This window comes from Camelus bactrianus, chromosome 23, assembly GCF_048773025.1.
Source record: "Camelus bactrianus isolate YW-2024 breed Bactrian camel chromosome 23, ASM4877302v1, whole genome shotgun sequence".
Classification (NCBI taxonomy): Eukaryota; Metazoa; Chordata; class Mammalia; order Artiodactyla; family Camelidae; genus Camelus; species Camelus bactrianus.
In genome coordinates this window covers 609997-625238 of record NC_133561.1, presented here as the reverse complement: position 1 = coordinate 625238, position 15242 = coordinate 609997, and the positions used below count along the sequence as shown (strand labels likewise).

Sequence of the window (15242 nt, the reverse complement as noted above, 5' to 3'; positions counted from 1 at the left end):
TGCGAGCGTACGATCTGAAACCCAGACCCCTGCAATCCGGGCTCGGTGCGGCCAGCCTGGAGTCAGACGCGGGGATGAATTCGGACAGAGGTGGACCCAATTATCCCACCCACACTGTCCAAATCCTGCGGTGCGGGCAGAGCTGGGAGGGGGGCTCTGGGGAATCAGGAGGAGGGGCGAGGCCCGGCCTGTTTCAGGGCGTGGCCTGCGGGCGCTCGGGGCGTTGGGGGCGTGGTCTGTGCTGTGGGCGGGGTCTGAGGGGCGGGGCCTGCGGCGGGCCCAGGGCTGTGGCGGGGGTGGGTGGGGGCGAGGTCTGCACAACGGCGCCCGGGGCCCTAGCGAGCAGCCTCGCTTGGTCTGCGCTTAGGAGCGGGGCCTGCGCTGAGGGGAAGGGCTGTGGCGGGAGGGCGGGGTCTGCCCAGCGGCCGAGGAGCGGAGGGGCGGGGCCTGTGGGCGGGGCGGTGGCGGGGCGGTGGCGGGGCGGGGCCTGCGGCCGCCCGGGCGTTGGCTGCGCTGGGCGATGGCGGGCGGCGGGACCGGAGCTGGCGGGCGGGTGCTGCGCTCGGCGCTGGCCGAGGACGTGGCGTCGGCCTCCAACTTCCGCGCCTTCGAGCTGCTGCACCTGCACCTGGACCTGAGGGTCGAGTTCGGGCCTCCCGGGCCGGGCCCGGGCAGCCGCGGGCTGAACGGCTCGGCGGTGCTGGAGCTGCGCTGCCTCGAGCCCGGCGGCGCCGCGGAGCTGCGGCTGGACTCGCACCCGTGCGTGGAGGTGACGGCGGCGGCGCTGCGGCGGGGTCCGCGGGGCGCGGGGCAGCCGGAGCCGGAGCCCGAGCCGGTGCCGGTGAGCACGCGGCCCTTCTCGCACTACGGCCAGGCGCTGTGCGTGCACTTCCCGCAGCCGTGTGGCGCCGGCGAGCGCGTGCGTGTGCAGCTCACCTACCACGTCGGCGAGGGACCCGGGGTGAGTGTTTCCTCCCCGCGCCCCTCCTCCGGCCAGCCCTGGTCCAGACGCCCACAGCCCCTCCTGTCGCTTCCGCCTGTCCTCCTCCAGACGCCCCCTGTGCCCCGTCACCGCACCGCCTTCCCTGGCCCGCCTGTGCCCCAGGAGGCCACCGCACGCTCCCGGCTCCCTGGACCGCGAAGGTTCAGGAAGTGAGCTTAGGGCTGTCAGGGCCCGGCCGGGTGGTGAGCCTCTTCCTTCTGCTCTGCGGAGGCCCTGCCGGCGCGGGCTCGTTGCCCCGTGCTGACTCAGCCCTTTGTTCCAGGTGCCCTTCCAGGGCGTCGGGCTGAGACGGCTCTGAAACCGGCCAGTTAGTGCTTCCTCTCACGAAGTCCTGGCTTTGGTGCACAGAAGGATTTGAGTAAAAGTGAGAGCTGGAATTAGGCTTCTTGGCTTTGTCACTGCTGGTTGACTCTTAAGTCTTAACCGGGAGGAAATCAGAAGGGAAAAGATGTGCCTGCGTCCCTGAGAGTCGCAGAGTCCTCACGAGAGTCCTGGCGCAGCTGCTAGTCCTTTCCTGGGTAGGGTGGGCTCCGAGGCTCACAGCTGGTGCCTGCCTACCCTTGGCATTTGCTGCTCTGGTAGCATTTCCCCTTTTGCTGTTGGAAGTTGCTCAAGAGGGCAGTTCTGTCTCCGTCTCTCACCATTCTGGAAATAAATGAACTACAAAGGAAAAACCCAGGGACCACTAGGGTGACATGACATCTGGGACCGTGTTTGCTCTGTTATGTTCTGGTTCCTGGTTTGAGGCAGAGATTAAATAGGATAACTGGAAAATTTTGGCCCCTCCTGAATTTGTCTGCTAGAAGTGGCACCCCAAATTAAATATCCAAACTACATAGCTTTTTGAAATATATATATATTTTTAGGTTTATTTATTTTTAGTGGAGGTATTGAGGATTGAACCCAGGACGTCATGCACACGTTTCTACCACTGAGCTATACCCTCCCTGCCACCTTGCCCCAAACTGCATAGCTTTCCTTTCAGACATGATGGCAGAGATCCACGCTTGACAAAGCACTGCCCTTCGCCCTGTGCAGGTCTCCACTGACGGCCTTGCACCTGCTCCTTCTCGTTGCCACCATCCTACTGAGGGCGCTCACCTCCACCGCAGGTCACACCTCCACCCAGACGTGGACTCTGTAGTGTATGTCCTGCTAGCCTCCTCCAGGCTAAAACAAAAACAGACAAAACTCAAGCAGAGATGATGAGTAAGGAGTCATGGTGGAGGGGATGGTGGTCAGTCTTTATGGACATGAGTCTGACAGAAGTTACAGGAGCTGTCTTTGTTCTGTCTAATGCAGAGCCTGGCACCTCATGGGGTTCTGCAAGTGTTCACTTTTATTGCCAGCTTGCTACAGTCTTTGCCATTAATAGGATTAAAAGTAAATTTTTTTCAGGGGGAGGTAATTAGGTTTACTTACTTATTTATTTAATGGAGGCACTGGGGATTGAACTCAGGATCTCATGCATGCTAAGCATGTGCTCTACCACTGAGCTGGACCCTCCACACTAGGATTTTTTTTAACAGAAAAACTGAGCAGGTAGTACAGAGTTCCCCAAGCCCCCTCCACACAGTTTCTGCTTTGTTAGTTTTACAGTAGGATGCATTTGTTACAGTTGTCGGGTCAGTTTTGATACCTTGGTATTAACTAGAGTCTACAGTGTCTTCGGATTTCCTTAGTTTTTAACTAGTGTATTTCTGCACCAAGATCCTGTCCAGAAATCCACAGGCCGTTCAGCCACCACGTGTCCTCAGGCTCCTCTTGGCTGTGGCGGCTTCTCAGACCTCCCTGTGTGGGTGACCTTGGTAGTTTCAAGGAGTGGGGTGCCCCTCTTTTGGAATTTGCCTGATGTTTTTCTCGTGATTAGATATGGGGTTATGGGGTTGGTTGGTTTGTTTGTAATAGACTATTTTTTAGAGCAGTTTTGGTTTCCCAGCAAAATTGAATGGAAGTTCACAGAGATAAGGGCCATTTTTGTAATGTCGTGTTGAGGGCTCGTAGTGTCAGTGTGACTTGTGACGGCTGTGTTGACCTCTGGCCACCTGGCTGAGGTAGGGCTTGTTGGGTTTCTCCACTGAGATGTTACTCTCTCTCCCCATCTTTCCGTCTGTACTGGACTCTGGAAGGAGACACACACACACACACACACACACACACACACACACACACGACCAGAGAAAAACGCAGCATCCCAGTGTGCCTCCCTTATGCTTCTTAAAAATCAGTCTCAGATGTCTCTGTGTTCAGAGTCCTTCGTCCCACCTGTCCAGGTGCACCTCCCACCTCCGTATGGGGCCACATCCCTCCTCACCTTCCTCATGATGCTGCCCGCCTCCCGGAGGATGTCCTCTGCCTTCCTGTCCAGCCACCTCAGTCCTGTCCACTTTCCAAGGCCCAGCCAGGGAGTTTTGCTTCCCTTGAGACCCTCCTGGAATCCTCTGACTCTTCTCCAAACTCTAGGCAGCATGTGGGGCTGACATATATCCTCACCCCCACAGTTGTGTCTATTCTCCAGGGGAACTCCTTTTCGCCATTGGCAGAATTTGGGTACCTGAGAGTCTCCTGTCCAGCCAGCGCCTCCCTCCAGCTGCACTGGGCTCACGCAGGTGTCTGAATGTTCTCGCCTCCTCTCAGGTTTGCTGGTTGGCCCCGGAGCAGACGGCAGGAAAGAAGCCCTTCGTCTACACCCAGGGTCAGGCCGTCCTGAACCGTGCCTTCTTTCCTTGCTTCGACACCCCTGCAGTGAAGTTCAGATACTCTGCTCTTGTGGAGGTGAGGGGCCGAGGGCGGGTGTCCCTGTCCCTGGGGTTGAAATGATCGTTTCAGACCTGCCGGGCCTCGTTTCAGTTAGTAGTGTACTCCCCGCCCAGGGGGCCTCTGGGAACCTCCTCCACCTGCAGAAATTGTATCTGTGCTCAGTCCCATCAGGTTAGCCCAAGTTCAGTTTCATGAAGCCTTCGTGCTTCCCAAGGTGGACTGCAGGTCACCGTCAGCACCATGCAGGTGGCGGACCTGCTGCCCTTCCAGCTCAGCAAAAGCAGACTCTGTCCAGGTGAGGTCGCCTAAGGTTTCTCTGTTGTCAGGTCCCAGACGGCTTCACCGCTGTGATGAGTGCTAACACCTGGGAGGAGAGAGGTCCAAATAAGTTCTTCTTCCAGATGTGTCATCCCATCCCCTCCTACCTGGTAGCTCTGGCCGTTGGAGATCTGGTTTCGGCCGATGTTGGACCCAGGTAGGAGACCAGGCCCCTGCAGGCAAGACTGGACTGCCCTCCGAGGCATGGAGGCCTCTGACCAGTCCCCGGGCCTGCCGGGGTGGTTCTCGGGGAGGAGCCTCCCGAGCCCAGGGCCTTTGTGCGGCACAGCACGCCCCTCCCCTGTAGTCCCCGCGCCCCCCCCTCCCCCCAGCCCCGTTCTCACCCTGCATCTGTGCTGAGCAGGCTCTCCTGGGCCATCTCGCAGAGGCAGATTGGAGCTCGGGCAGTAGTTCAGGAGAGCGACCTTTGTTGGTACCTTTAAGTTCTAAATCACCTTCTTGCAACCATATTTGTTTTTTGTGTTTGAACCAAATCTCATTTTCTCTGGCACTTAATTCCTAGAACACGTGGCCTTGACTTCACGGTCCGCCTGGACAGGAGCGTGGTGGCTCCCATCCCTCTGCTCCGATGCAGAAGCCTGAGCCTGTGGTGACAGGTCCCTCACTGCAGCAGGGGATGGGGTTAGCGGAGATAAATAAGGATTTTTTAAGGTTTCCCAAGAAGAGAAATTTGACCAGGAGTGCAGCTGTTTCCCACTGTTGTCTTTTTTTTTTAGCTAATAGACTTTATTTTTTAGAGCAGTTTCAGGTTCACAGCAGAATTGAGCAGAAAATACAGAGTGCACATAGCCCTCCCCACCCACACATGTGTACTCCCCACCCTCAGCGTCGCTCATCCGTGTGGCATGTTTGGTACAGTCGCTGAACCAACACGGGCACGTTCTTATCGACCAAAGTCCACAGTTGACATTAGGCCCACTGTTGTCTTCTCTCCCCGCTTAACCTGGTGCAAACAGGAAGCTGTCCTCCCCGCCAGGCTCTGAGCTCCCCGACACACAGGGTCTGTTGCTAGCCTCTGGCTTTGAGCCGGGCGTAGCAGCATCCCCTGCATCGTGGTCCTCTGTCCGCGGGTCAGAGAGTGATCAGTGTGGCTGCGGTGGTGTCTGCTTCCAGCCACACACTCAGAAGAGAACCAGTCCGGAGAGAGAAGGTCCCTTTCCTGGTGGACAGGGTATAGGTGCCCAGAGGCACGTCAGCTGCCAGGAAACCGGACGAGCAGAGGAATGATCTTAGGGTGCTTACTCTCGCTACGGTTCTGTGAGTAACAGGATGAGCTCCTGGTGGAAATGAGGGAGCAGTGGTTTCTGAACACACCAGGCCACCGCACTTTATGTGAACCCTCTGTGCAAAAGTGAAGACAGTAGGTCAATCCAGGGACAGAACCTGGGTAACGGGCCTGATAGCCTACCCCTTCCCCCGTCAGGTGGACGGTCCTCGCCCCCCGGGTGGGTCACATCGTAGGGTCTTATGGGGGTTTGTGAAGCAGGAGGGTCTCCTGGCAAAGCAGGCCCCCAGTTTCAGTCCCTGTTGCCACAGGAGGAGAATCCTGGGAGAAGAGATGGGTGAACGTTCCCCACCGGCCTCCTGTATGTTACCTTTTTTAATCCTCACAAAGCCGTGGGAGGTGCTGTCTCCAGTTTGCAGATGAGCAGACGGAGGCTTTGGTGAGAAGGTGTGAGCACCACCACGGGGCTGGTGGGACTGGGATTCAGATTCCAGGGTTTCTCCTGCAAACCCAGTGCTTTTCGCTCTAGAATCCTGGCGGTGAGATTCCAGGCTGACTGCGAGCGTACTAATTGCTTCCGATGGCATCCACGTTCTGGGGTGGGGGGTTGTCTGGGTCCCCGCTTGCCTGGCCTTGATGCTCTTGCTGCCGATGGCCGGCACGCTGGGCCGGGGACTTGGCTAACTGCGGGCCCGCGGGTGGCGGTGCGGCTCGCAGGGCGGCTCCCGCAGGCCTGCTCTGGCGCCCTTCCTCCACGCAGGCCTCCCGGGTTTGGGCTGGCCTGGGCCTTCTCCACCCCCACCTCCTCCCCCGACTCACGCCGGGTCCCTGGGCCGGGACACGGGCGTCGCTGAGGACTGGGCTGGATCAGGAACTCGTGACAGCTTGGCCCTGCAGCCCTCTGAACCCCTGCTGGCCTCTGCCCTGTGGCAGCCCCACTCCCACCAGCTCCCTGTCCCCGCCCCTCACACCCTGGGCAGCTGGCCTCTCCTGCCTGGCTTCCGTCCTGCCCAGGCGTGACTGGTCATCTCTCAGCGACGCCCAGGCCCCGTGCTGTGTCCTGCTGCTGTGCGTCTGGCCGGGGTCCTGCAGCCCCCTCCCTGCTCTGCGCCGGGGGTTGGAGAGAGGGAGACTGCGCACGCCCTGGGACGGAAGGGCAGGCAGCGGAGACACTGGAGAGGTTTCCGAGGGTCACGCGGCAGACGCAGTCTTCACCTCACCCTGCCCCGTGGCTCAGCAGGCCTCCCACCTCCCTAAATGGAGACTTGACCCAGGTCCTCAGGGCTCCGGTTCCGACCCCGGCCCACACGCCAGGCGGCTGGTCTTGTCTCTGCTCTGTTGGGACCTTCAGTCTGTTAGGGACGATTGTGTCCTGCACACCCAAGGTCCTCATGGTCTGCTCTCGTCCTCCCTTCCCTCTGGATTCTGATGAGGGCCCTTCCTTCCTTCTGTTCGGGCCAAATCTTTTCATCTAAGCTGTTGATCAACCATTACTTACCCTCTGTTCAAACCTGCAGCCCAACTGCCTCTTCCCTTTCAGCCCCTGAGCATGACGTCTCGTAGCTCTGAAAAAAGCACAAAACACACCCAAAACCTCACTGAGCCCACGTTCCGCTCTGGCCTGTGCTCACCCCCTCTCCCCACTTCCACCCATTGGAGTCCAGCCCTCTGCCTCACTGACTGTCCTGGACTGAGGGCATGTGGACGCCTGGTGGACACAGGACAGCCCTTCTGCCCTGCGCCTCACCTGCCTCTGTCCACCTACCTCTGCCTCCGTGATGCGGCCGTCCTGGTTGTGGTCTCCTTGTGGGTCTCCTCCGTCCACCCCCGAGTGTGGGTGCCCCATGGGGCCTGCCCTCGCCCCCCCTGCTTGTCCTGGGGAAGCTCACGCCCTGTTGTCGTTGGCCTGGTTTCTGTGTCCTGCGGCCACAGTGATCACCCCCGAATGTGTCACACAGCACTTGAAGCCCCGTGTGACCCGAGCTTGTCGGCCTCTCCCACCCCCAGCCCGCCTTTCCCTCACCCCATCTTCCCGTGTCCTGGCCTCACACCAGCCCACCTTGCCGTGTGTCCCTCGATTAGGGATGTCCATGTGAGGAGCGGCCCACTGAGCATCTGGGGCCTTGGCTGGACGTGGGCTTCAGCTGCAGGGCCCGGAGTCCGCGGGTGGTCTTGGTCCCTCCCATCCCCTTTCAGCCTTGACTTTCTGTCGGACTGGACCCTCTTCATTCCTCCCACCCCTTACCTTTGTTTTCTCATCTTTTTGCTCTGAAAATATCATGATTAACATTTTTTTAATGGAGGCACTGGGGATTGAACCCAGGACCTCATGCACGCCAAGCGCACACTCTAATGTGGAGCTGTTCCCAACCCCCTCTCATAATTGAACATTTCTGATCGGAAGTTGGGAGAGTGATGCACTGAATACCTGTCTGCCCGGCCACGTTGCCGGATTAGTTCCAGCTTTGTGTGCATTTGCTTTTGTTTCGCTGGACCGTTAGGTGAACCAGCCTGCTTCTCCAAGGAGCGAGGCACTCTCCCTCATGGCCGCAGGACCACCGGGGCACCTGAGACAGTTAATGCTTTTCTATCAGCATTAACTGGATTATCTCTAAAGTTTCTTTCAATTCCAGAGGTTAGGTCGTGAAAGTCTTTTCACACTGCGGGGAAGTGAGGTAAACCGGTGTCTCCTCCGCCAGCCACTGTGGGAAGCAGGGCTTCCGCACCCTCCTTCTCTCTTCACCGTGCCTCCCACAGATGAGGAGACTGAGGCCTGGAGGGCTGTGTAGCTTTTGCAAGGCTGCGGTCAGTGTTGGTGTCGTAGGGCAGGCAGGCCACCACCCTGGGCTGGCCTAGGGTCCTCTGGCCCCTCAGGTGTGGTGCGCTCTCCAGGTCGGTGTGGGTGGCTGGCCTCTCCTGTCCCCGGGGATGGCCGCAGTGTCACGGTCGTCGGCCTGGTGTGAGATGGAGGCCAGTTTCTGCAGGTGCTGCCGGGGCTGGTCCCCGCCATGAGCACAGCACCCCTTCTCTGCACCCTCGTGTCCAGGAGCCGGGTGTGGGCTGAGCCCTGCCTCATCGCGGCCGCCAAGGCGGAGTACGACGGGGTGATAGAGGAGTTTTTGGCAACGGGAGAGAAGCTTTTCGGACCCTACGTTTGGGGCAGGTGTGGTGTCACGTGGATCTGATGTCTCTGTGGTTGAACTGAGCGGCTCCCCCATGCTGGGCAGGGCCAGGGAGGGGGAGGAGACAATCCAGGCCCTGCTGGTGGAGTTGTGGTCCGGGGAGGGGCTCGGGGAGGCGGGCTGTGGGTGCGGGGAAAGTGCCTGGGGTTTGCTGTCGGGGGGTTGACTGATGTGACCTCCCGCTGCAGGAACAGCCCCACACCCCGTTCCCTCTCTGCCATCTTCCGACCCGACGTCCCCAAGGCCCTACTGGGCCCCAGGGAGCCGGGGTGACAGGGCTGACCATGTCCCCATCGGGCAGGCCGGGCCCACGCCCTGGGCGGAGGCGGGGTGGCCCTGGAGCTACCTGTGACCTCCCATGGCCTCCTGCTCCGGCAGGTATGATGTGCTCTTCATGCCCCCGTCTTTCCCATTTGGGGGCATGGAGAACCCCTGCCTGACCTTCGTCACCCCCTGCCTGCTGGCGGGCGACCGCTCCCTGGCCGACGTCATCATCCATGAGGTGTCCCACAGCTGGTTTGGGAACCTGGTCACCAACGCCAACTGGGGGGAGTTCTGGCTGAATGAGGGCTTCACCATGTACGCCCAGAGGAGGATCTCCACCACCCTCTTCGGTGAGCCCCTCCTCGGACCTGCCTCCCACCCCCGGCCTGCGAGGCTGGCACTGTCTCCTTGTGGGGTTTGGGGGTCCGAGTGAGCGTGGAGGGAGGCGGTGGGAGTGCAGAGAGCTGGGGGAGAGGCCCGGGGCTGACTCGAGACCAAAGTTCTGCCTGAACGGATCCCCCTGACTGCCTGTCACTAGTCGGGAGCTGTGGGGAGAGGGCAGCCCAAAGTGGACAGTTGTCTCCAAGAACACCAGGGAAGGTGCCTCTGTGGTGCTGAAGCCACTGGGTGCCCTGTTCTCCCTAAACGGCCGACACCTGGCAGAGCCGCCGGGCTGTTCACCCGGACGCCAGCTCATTCTGTGAGTGATCCCGGGAGCGCTGTGAGCCTTCCCCGCCACGGGCACCTGCGTGCCCGCTGGGCACCGGGCCCGCTGCTTGCCGACTCTGCGGCAGCCGTGGGGAGCGGGTCTAGCTGCTTCTGTTACACGCGGCTCACCGTGACTCTACGAAGCGCGCCCCAGCTGCGGGGCAGGCGAGGACACAACTCAGGTTGAGCCCAGCTCTGCTTCTCAAGTGCAGCCTCACCGCCGTCTAGAATGAAAACCCACCGCGTGTCAGGTGCTTTAGCAACGTGGCAGCTGTAGTCTCTGATTTCTCTGCCCACGTGGAAAAGGGCACACAGAACATTGACCTGTAACCTTACCATGCAGAGATAGTCAGTGGATGTCCATTCAGACGTTCTTCTGTGTTTGTGAATCGTCAGACCATACACGGTTTTACAACTGCCTTTTCTCCCGAACTTAATGAAGTTGGACGTTTCCCCAGGTCATTACGTTCTCTTCTGCAGCTGCGAAGCATGGACACTTTGTATTTATTCGCTCTCCAGTTGTTAGGTTGTGTTCAGTTTTCCAATGAAATAGTGTTCGGACAAACATCTTTACGTTCGTCTTAGGCTATTTCAATAAAAAGAAATTCCTAGAAACATATGTCAGGACCCGAACGCTTCAAAGGCTTTTTGGCACACATTGTTCCTGCTTCCCAGGAAGTGTGTCGAGATGTCTCGCTCCAGCCAGAGCCCTTGTGAGTGTCTGAGGCAGCCGCTGAGAGTCCTGCAGGCAGATGTTTCTGTCCACTGTGCAGATGAGGGAACCGAGGCTGAGCGGGGTCGGGTCGCTTGCCCAGAGTCAGGGCATCTTGAGAGCGACAGTGGCTGGTTCACGTCAGTCCCTTCCCCTCGCCGCCCCCTCAGTGACTATTAGAGCTGGAGGGAGGCGGCCCGGGAGAGTCTTGGATGACGTTTCTCCAGTCTGAGAGGAAGTTGGGGTAAACACTCTGCTTGTGGAAGATCAGTCACTGTCTCTAAAAAGGAGAACACGTTGCTGGGGAAGGCCGCAGTTGGAGGGAGAGGTGTGGTGGGGGAGCCTGGGCCCCACCTGCCCACCCGTGGTCCCCACTTCTTGGGGCCACGCAGGAGGACGTTCCTGGGGTGGCACCAGCCGCTGTCTCCTGCGCAGGGGCCGCGTACACCTGCTTGGAAGCCGCGACGGGGCGGGCTCTGCTTCGGCAGCACATGGACCTAACGGGCGAGGACCACCCACTGAACAAGCTGCGGGTGAAGATAGAGCCAGGTGGGTTGGGGTGGGGCCCTCGTCAGGTTCAGCTTCTCATGTGCTCTGAGCACACGGATGCTGGCCTTCGAGGGAGGAGCCCCTGCAGTGACTCCGCGGGTCTGGGTCCCCGTCCCTCTTGGGCTGTTTCCGCCCCACTCCCACCGTCCTGTTATCCTTACTGGGCGGAGGGGTGACTGAGCGCCAGAAGAGCTCAGTGACTTGTCCAAGGTCATGAATTTCTGTTTCCTAACATTTTTTGTTAGTTCCACATGTGACTGACTTAAATGTTTTTGTGCAGTTGAAGCTCACGTGCCGGGCGCTGCCGACTCTGAGCGGGAACTTCTTTCTCTAGGCGGGTAGTTGGTGGGTGTCGGTCTAGAACGCCTGTAGAACCCCCGCGGCTCCAGGAGGGCGGCTGCGCGTCCGTGAGACCAGCGGGGCTGGAGGAGGCGCAGGGCTGAAGGAGCCCACCTAGCACAGCGCCCTCGGGGATGAGGGAACGCCGCCGGGGCCCCGGGGCTGCCTTCTCCGTCCTCTTGTTGGGTGTCTCGAAGGGCCTGGAGCGAAGCCCAGCTGGGTCTGGAGACTTTCCTGGCCTCGCTGTCCCTGGGAAGCAAAGCTCCCGGCTCTCCCGAGGCTGCTCTTTGCATCTGGATCTCTCCCTGCAGGTGTTGACCCGGACGATACGTACAATGAGACCCCCTATGAGAAAGGCTTCTGCTTCGTCTCCTACCTGGCCCACCTGGTGGGCGACCAGGGCCAGTTTGACGGCTTCCTCAAGGTGCAGTCAGCTCAGAGGGGAGGGGAGCAGGGGGGAGGAGGGGCCTGCGGACCGGGCGCCCGAACACGCCTCCCTCCTCACAGGCCTACGTGGATGAATTTAAATTCCAAAGTATCTTAGCCGATGACTTTCTTGACTTCTACTTGGAATATTTCCCTGAGCTGAAGAAAAAGGGGGTGGATTCCATCCCAGGTGAGCAGAGGAACTGGCTTGTAGGTTATCGTCGAGGGAGGGTCTGACTCACGCTCGGGGAGACCTGGTGCCAGGGGTGGGGGTCTGGGTAGTGGCACTTTGGGGCCAACGTGGGGTCTTGGGCTCTGTTCGACACGAAGAGCTTTGCTCACCTCTTCCACTTCCCCGTCTCTGGACACACGTGGTCATTGTGTCACAGTGCTTCCTGAGGGAGGGTGGAGCGTGTCCTGCCCTGGGCCGCTCCATGGTTGGCTTGCCCGTTGGCTCCCCAGCCGCCTGGGGTCGGGCCAGCCTGCTGGCACTGCCCTCTGGTTGTAGTTGTGGGTCTGCAGCTCGTGACATGTAAGTTGCTGAGTGTCTACTACACATGAGGCCGTGCGCTAAACTCTTACTGTGCGTTTAATCCTCACAACTGCCAGCCACGCCAGGGCCTCTCACCCCAAGGCACAGAGAGGGCCATCACGTGCCCACGGCTCCCAGCTGGTCGGGCAGAGCAGGGGCAGGACCCCAGGCAGCGGGGCCTGGAGCCCAGGGTCATTGGCACCGGGCGGTTCTGGGCAGCAGAGCTGGGCCGCACCCGTGCCGTGGTCCTGATGCACCAAGATGACTGGGGGCCCAGGACACCCTCACAGTGGAAGGGGCAGTGGGGTCCACTGAGACAGTGTAGGCATCACTGTAAGCAGGACCCCGCAGAGCGGGTGGCTGTGTAGGAAGCAGTGTAAGTTCTAGAGGGAGCCTTTGGGATGTGGAGAGGCAGGCAGAGGGTGAGGTCCTGGGAGCTGCTGGGGCGAGTTGCCCTGGAGCTGCCGGGAACTCTGGCCTCTCTCCCCTCCTGCCAAACAGGACTTGAGTTTGATCGCTGGCTGAACACCCCGGGCTGGCCCCCCTACCTCCCTGACCTCTCTCCCGGGGACTCCCTCATGAGGCCGGCTGACGAGCTGGCCCAGCTGTGGGCGACCGCGGAGCTAGACCAGAGGGCCATCGACGCTGTGTCCATCTCTGCCTGGAAGACCTACCAGCTGGTTTACTTCCTGGATAAGGTTCTCCAGAAGTCCCCTCTCCCCGCCGGTGAGAAAGAGTGGATTGTTTCTTCAGCGGTGAATCGGGCCCCTGGCATGCACAGCTTTACATCAGGGGCTGGAGGGAGACAGGCTCCTCCGCAGGTGGCTGTGGGTGGGAGTAGGGGGTGGGCAGAGGCCCTCGGCAAGGAGCGTGTCCGAGCAGGGAGGGTGTAGCTCAGTGGTAGAGTGCGTGCTTAGCGTGGACGAGGTCCTGGGTTCAACCCCCAGTTCTTCTGTAAAGAGGGGAGACACCCTCGGCTTCTGCAGGTGGTCCTTCTAAGTGCCTCGTGTCTGCTAGGGCACGTGACCCTTGTGACCACTCTGGGTGCTGCGACTGTGACCCCCAGGCTGGAGGGAGAGCCCAGACACAGACCACGCAGCCAGCAGCTGTGGGGCTGGGGCCTGGAGCCACTTGGCTGAAGCTCTTAAACACTAACGCTCACTTCTGCTCCACCAGAAGTAATACTCACCAAGGAGTGAATTCTAAAAAACGGTTAGAAAAAACCAAGGTGACTTTCAGCAGGTTGCTGGTGGGAGGAAAATTGGGGCAGGATATTTTAGAGGGACACACGAGCTTTAATCTGGGAAGGAAGACAGGGTGATGGCAGAAGATATGTAGTAATACGAAGGGAAGTTTGGTGGAAGAACCTTAGGAATCACGGCAAGTGTGGGACAAGGTCACCGTTTCAGGCATAAAGGGGCGAGTCGGGTGGGTGGTCGGAAGCCTCCTTGAAGTTTCTGCTGGTGCCCTCGGAGGGCCTTGGGCAGACACCGGCCTTCTCAGCTCTGCCAGGAAGTCGTTAACAACCTGTTTCTTTTCTCCAGGGAATGTGAAAAGACTTGGAGAGACATATGCAAAGGTCTCAAATTCCCAGAACGCAGAGCTCCGGCTGCGATGGGGCCAGATTGTCCTTAAGAACGACCACCAGGAGGATTTCTGGAAAGTGAAGGAATTCCTGCAGAGCCAGGTGGGTGCCCCCACCTACGGGTCCCCCTGGGCACATGGCAGGGAGCAGTGGTCCTGTGGGTGGGGCTGCCCTAGGGGAGAGGAGCCACAGCCTGGGAACTTTCTGCAGATCAGCTGGCGAGGCCCAAGGGGAAGGAGCCGGTTGGCGCTGACCCGAGGCTGGGAGGGCGGGAGAGGGAGGGTCATGGGTGAGCGGTGCTGGTCTCTGGGGAGAGGCCGGGACAAGCTGAATGCAGGGGAGATTACAGGCTCCTGCTCCTGGGGAGGGGCCTGCCCAGCTCTCCGGATGAGCATCCGGAGATTCCAGAGCAGGGTGGGAGCCGGGCTGCGGATGAAGCGGCGTTCAGATTCCCACACTTGCTCGCAGGCACCTGTTCACAGGTCTCCTCCAGCCTCTGGGGGTTAGGACCTTACGGGGTGGCTGTGCAAACGTGTGGATTTTCCAATGCTTGGCTGCCGCAGGACCTCATGCGGTCCTGTGTTGGGGGCTGTGGCCTCTCCTGCCTGCTGTTGACTTGCTGGCTGACCACTTACAGCTTTCTGAGAGTTTGGGGTCTCTCCCACGTGCCAAGCCCCCTAAACTGGTTTTGTCGAGCGTAGACCTCCCCAGGCAGGGGAGTGCTGAGACGTCCGTGCGGGTCTTCGGCCTCCAAGGAGATCCCAGGACGCTGGTCTTCGCGTCTGGGAAGCTCCTTGCTCCAGCGCTGGCACCCGTATCCCTTTTGGCACATGACCACGACGGTCCAGGAGCGCAGTGCTGGGGCGCAGACCCCGGGTGGGCTGACGGCTGTGCACGCCTCTTGCAGGGGAAGCAGAAGTACACCCTCCCGCTGTACCACGCCATGATGCGGGGCGGCGAGGCCGCCCGGGCCCTGGCCAAGGAGACCTTTGCTGCCACTGCCTCCCAGCTCCACAGCAACGTGGTCCACTACGTGCAGCAGATCGTGGCGCCCACGGGCACTTAGAGGCCCCCGCGACGGCCTCTGCCTCGGCCGACTTGGCAGCTCTGCAGCCATAGCTCCCGGTGCCGGGTCTCACCAGCTTCGCGAGTTCACAGCCCCGGGATAGGCAGCCTGTTCCCTGGGCCTCTGCTCCGACCTGAGACCAGGGGACCGCCTGGGGCAGTTCCCTCGGGCAGGCCCGGCCGCTGGCGCTGTCAGGGGCCGTCTCCCCCCCATCTGGGTCTCAGGAGGAGCAAGAAGGATTTGCTTTTCTTTTTCTTTTTCTTTTTGCTGATCCTCTCAGTACTGTGCAAAGCGCTGCATTCCTTTTTGAGGTTTAATCATGATTTTAATAAATATTTTTGAGTGAAAAGTCTTTAAGTGACTGTGAACTTCGTTCTCCCGGGTTCCCCTCTGCTGGCCAGTGTTCTGAGCAGGTCAGTGGGAAAGACCCAGAGGATGGTGGTGTCTCCGTGTTCTAGGGAGCAGGGGGCTGGAGAAGGTGGGGTCCCACCAGCACACGTGCACATGAGGAGCAGCGTGGGTCAGGCAGGCTTTGCGGGGAGAGCACACAGG

General features: G+C 59.9%; 1 protein-coding gene across 1 annotated transcript; it reads left to right on the top strand.

The window, feature by feature from the left end:
• The first annotated feature begins 489 nt into the window (after positions 1 to 489).
• RNPEP (arginyl aminopeptidase) lies at positions 490 to 15042 on the top strand. Its single transcript, XM_074351499.1, has 11 exons — positions 490 to 961; positions 3641 to 3778; positions 4090 to 4238; positions 8374 to 8490; positions 8888 to 9123; positions 10629 to 10742; positions 11393 to 11505; positions 11589 to 11697; positions 12541 to 12765; positions 13584 to 13726; positions 14532 to 15042. Exons 1-11 carry the CDS (start codon positions 521 to 523, stop codon positions 14688 to 14690), a joined length of 1944 nt encoding a protein of 647 aa, XP_074207600.1. The 5' UTR covers positions 490 to 520; the 3' UTR covers positions 14691 to 15042.
• Positions 15043 to 15242: the final 200 nt, after the last annotated feature.